This window comes from Peromyscus eremicus, chromosome 8b (assembly GCF_949786415.1).
Source record: "Peromyscus eremicus chromosome 8b, PerEre_H2_v1, whole genome shotgun sequence".
Lineage (NCBI taxonomy): Eukaryota > Metazoa > Chordata > Mammalia > Rodentia > Cricetidae > Peromyscus > Peromyscus eremicus.
In genome coordinates this window covers 32,443,339-32,448,050 of record NC_081424.1, presented here as the reverse complement: position 1 = coordinate 32,448,050, position 4,712 = coordinate 32,443,339, and the positions used below count along the sequence as shown (strand labels likewise).

The 4,712-nt window shown below is 38.5% G+C and overlaps 1 protein-coding gene across 1 annotated transcript; it reads left to right on the top strand.

Annotated features, from left to right (window-relative positions):
- Positions 1 to 1,751: 1,751 nt before the first annotated feature.
- On the top strand, positions 1,752 to 2,828 carry LOC131918853 (trace amine-associated receptor 7a-like). Its single transcript, XM_059273017.1, has one exon. It carries the CDS (start codon positions 1,752 to 1,754, stop codon positions 2,826 to 2,828), a length of 1,077 nt encoding a protein of 358 aa, XP_059129000.1.
- Positions 2,829 to 4,712: the final 1,884 nt, after the last annotated feature.

Genomic DNA, 4,712 nt, shown 5'->3' with positions numbered 1-4,712 from the left:
ATAGATTTTGATATACTTGTTACAAAAATGGAAACTAAGAAGATGAGTAATTGTTTGAAATTATGACCAATAAAAATTGTACACCACCCCCAAGATGTATATTAAAAGATGATGCTGTTCCATCTAAAATCCAAACAATTGAAACTAAATAAATGCTCCTAAATTCATGAAGTATAGGCAAAAATATCTCCAGTAATAAAATGAACAGTTTGCAATTAAACAGAGGAGTTAAAAACATTATATTTCGCATGCATAGAAATGTCCACATGTGTGCGCAGGCATGTGATAACCTGTAGGTGACATTGGGGTTGTCTCCAGTTGCTCTCCCCTTCTTCTTTGAGGCAGGGTCTCTCGGTTGAATCCATACTTGCCAACACTGCTATTCTAGGTGCCCACTTGTTCTGGGAATCAACTGTGTCTTCCTTCTGAGCACTGGAGTTACAGGTGGGCGTCTATGTCTATCAGGCATTTATTAGGGTGCTGAGGATCCAGACTCCCATCCCGACACGGGCACTGCCAGCACTTTGTTTACTGGGCTACTCCTTGTCTTGAAAGTGTGGTTTTATTTTGAATAGAACCATAACTGTAATCAAAATGTGTTGAACTTCTGTTGTTAAATTAGGCAAAAAAGAAACTATTTTATATATTATTATTATTATTATTATTATTATTATTATTATTATTATTGTCATTATTATGAAGAAGGCAATTCCATTTTGACTACCATTAAACTACAGGGAAGATTCATGTTCATATGTATTGATGAAAGTAAAAACACGTTAAAAAATCTTTAGATAGTTTTTAATGCAAAGTATTTAAAGTATAATTTACAACTCAACCCCAAAACCAGTACTAACAATGCCCAGATTCTCAATAGAAAAGACTTCTCAGAGCTTAAGAAGATTCTGTAATAGTGTTTTGTGAGGAGAAATATTTCCAAAGTAAAATAGAGTCACACATTAGGACACCACAGTCTGAGGATTCCTTCCACATTTGAATTTCACAGTATCTTTCTAATAATTCTGTTAAATCAAAGAAGAAAGTCCTGTTTGTTACCCTAGCCTCCTTACTTTATTCCATGAGCAAATCCTGGCAGTCCATACCCCCAATTTTCCAAAAGTGAACCTGGAGAAAAGTAGTTGTTCTCACAACTGTGTATCTTATTTCTCTAACAAGGATGAATGCCTGAAGGAAGAAAGAGCTTTTATGCAGGAATTTTGATCACTTTTGTTATAAGAGCCATTGATAGCAATTCTCATGAAGGGAAAAGGTCATTTTTAATAAATAAACAAACTTTCCAGTTCTGGGTAAAGTTCTGTTACAGCAGGTATTATGGTCACATACATTATACAGAAAGGTCAGCTGTCACTAGCAAATTAGAAGGGGGAGAATTTGGTTGTGGCATAAACAACATACTCACTGGCAAGTTCTCACTTACCTCACCTTATGCCATGGGGATTCAGTCCTAGGGACACGCTGTATTTGGCATCTCGAGGTATTACCATAGGTTAGTTAAATAAGGATGAAAATGCTAATAAAAGGTAGGACTGAAACTTGTGTCACAGAACTGCTGTTTTTGAGATGTGAGTAAATAGATTAAGCAGAGAAAAAAGCTGAAACAGACTTAATCAGCATTCATGTAATAAAGAAGTTTGACTGTAAATTAGGAAGCAAATAATTTTAGGAAATGAAAATTCATTAGAAATTACATATTCTGTATTTTTTTCCTGAGGATTTTTGGAATAGCATACATGGCTACAGATGATGGCAGTTTTCTCAGAGATCTAGCCAGAATCATGAGTGAAGATCTGGTCTCTCCCACATCTGTCCAGCTGTGCTATGAGAACCTGAACAGATCCTGCATCAGGAACCCTTACTCCCCAGTCCCTCGCCTCATCCTCTATGCAGTCTTTGGCTTTGGGGCTGTGCTGGCTGTGTGTGGAAACCTCCTGGTGATGATGTCCATTCTTCATTTCAAACAGCTGCACTCTCCTGCCAACTTTCTGGTGGCATCCCTGGCCTGTGCTGACTTCTTGGTGGGACTGACCGTGATGCCCTTCAGTACAGTGAGGTCTGTGGAGAGCTGCTGGTACTTTGGGGACAGTTACTGTAAAGTTCATTCTTGTTTTGATGTATCATTCTGTTTTTCTTCTATCTTTCACTTGTGCTTCATCTCTGTCGATAGATATATTGCTGTCAGTGACCCCCTGACCTACCCCACCAGGTTCACTGCATCTGTTTCTGGCAAGTGCATTGCCTTCTCCTGGCTCCTGTCCATCAGCTACAGCTTTTCCCTCCTTTACACAGGGGCAAATGAGGCTGGGCTGGAGGATCTAGTGACTGCCCTCACCTGTGTGGGAGGCTGTCAAGTCCCAATGAATCAAAGCTGGGTCTTCATCAATTTTCTGTTATTTTTCATCCCCACACTTGTCATGATAACTGTCTACACTAAGATTTTCTTCATTGCTAAGCAACAGGCTCAGAGGATTGAGAGAATGAGTGACCAGACGGCCAAGGCATCAGACAGCTACAAGGACAGGGTGGCCAAGAGGGAAAGGAAAGCAGCCAAAACCCTGGGAATCGCAGTGGCAGCCTTTCTCCTTTCCTGGCTGCCGTACTTCATTGACTCCATCATTGATGCTCTCCTGGGCTTCATCACACCCACGTATGTGTATGAAATACTAGTTTGGATTGTCTACTTCAACTCAGCCATGAACCCCTTGATTTATGCTTTCTTTTACCCTTGGTTTCGGAAAGCCATCAAACTGATTGTCACTGGCAGAATCTTGAGGGAGAATTCCTCAGCCACCAACTTGTTTCCTGAGTAGATTCAGTTTAGTTGGGGATTGAAAAAGAGTCACAGCAGAAATTCACCAGAGAACTGAATGCCACATCTTATCTTGTAGAGTCATGGATTATGCTTCAGCTGTGAATGAAACACTTAAATCCAGCTTCTGCCTTTTTCAAGAAATGTAAAATTAGTTTCTATCTGTAATGCAAGTAGATGACCCTGGATCTAACCATTTTCCACTGTGTTTTGTACTGGTTAGTGTTGGTTGGTTTCCTGTAGCTGCTTTTCCCTCCTTCCTAAAATTCTAGTTGTTGTCTTTTGTTAAACTTTTTAAGCCTCAATTTTCAACACATAGTCATTAAATCCCTTGGTAGTATTTTCTACTACAATGTAAATGAAACAAAAAGACCCTTGTGGGCTCTCTCTTCCTCACAGGAGGGGTGTGTTGGGTTCTCTATTCACTGAGGCCCAGATTTGCACTTTTAAAAATGTGACTTTTATGGTCAGGAAAAATAATCCAAGAAGTTGACGTATTAACTAACATCCACTCCATTGTTTACAGAGGAAGGAAAAACGCTGTCACAAAGCTCACAGCTGTTCAGTGACCTGCTTTCTAGGAACAAGCACCCAGAAGAGAAGTCACAGTCCAAAGGCCTTACCAGTTGTTATTTTTAGAAATGAAGGATTTAAAGATGGTTATTCTTTTTTTCAAGGTGATTTATAAATTAGCTGATCCTTCACTTATTTTGTAAAGTTTCTATAGATTTATAGAAGTTTTTAAAAAATATACACAAGAATCAAATTAATAATGTGTTCAGCAGAGGAAAACAGTAAACTAAAGGGCAAAGTATGCATCACCCTGAATCTTGAAAACACATTTTCATAAGGATCCCCGGATGTATTCCTTAAGCTCCACCCCCTAAAAAGTCTGAATTAGTCATAAAAATTATCCTGGATAAAGCCAACTATGTGTTTAACAGGTAACTCTCTCAATAGTAAATTAGAGAGCAGTCTACAGTAGTGAAATAAACAAATTCCATAGTCTAGTCTAGATTACTTTCGTTCAGATAAGACAGTATAAAATTATAAGCCTTGTGCCTGGAGCGACAGCTCTGTAGTTAAGAGCACTGGCTGCTTTTTCAGAGGTCACTCTGTGGCAGCTCACAGCCCTTTGTAACTCTATTTCCCTTCTACAACTTTGGCTTTTGCAGGCACAGCAAGCACGTGGTGCACAGATACATGTGCAAGCAAAACACCCACGCAGGTAGTAGAAAAACAAAGGAAGAGTCTGAGCCTTCTGTATTTGTTAAAGTTATAGATGCATACTGAGATGTTCTTGCTTACTATTATTTTTTCTAATATCTATGTTGACATGCACCATGAATATTAATGATTGCTGTCTTTTATTATCAGATCTATTTTAAACTGGTAAAGCTTTCCCTTAGAGATGATACAGTATCTGATTTTAATTTGAGAAATTTCTCTATTGGTCAGACTAACCTATATTGGATTGTAAATCCAGGCAATCCCCCTGCTTCTGCTTCCTGAACATTGTGATTAGAGGTTTAAGCTGTCACTCCTGCCTTATTTCTTATTTTAATGTGTTTGAGGAAGTCTGTCCTTATGTGAATGAAGGCTTCTCAGACTCCTTGAAGTCCTCTGCCCATAGCTGTTTAGTTCAGATATTAAACATCATCAGTTTCTTTTGACTTCAGCTGTTACAATAAAAGTGACTTATCCTGCAGCCATAGAACAGTGTCCTTTCTTCACTTGAGTGACAGCGTACATAAACAAAAGCTTTACAGTAGTTGATGCATACTGTAAATATCTACATTCAAAAGCAACTCTAATATTTAGTTCAATACACTCAAAGAAGCAATTCCTTTTTTTAAGTAAACCTTTGTGCTATCTCGTTTTTATG

Excerpts from the sequence above, each read along its gene's own strand:
- LOC131918853 (XM_059273017.1), top strand. The coding sequence starts at position 1,752 with ATGGCTACAGATGATGGCAGTTTTCTCAGAGATCTAGCCAGAATCATG.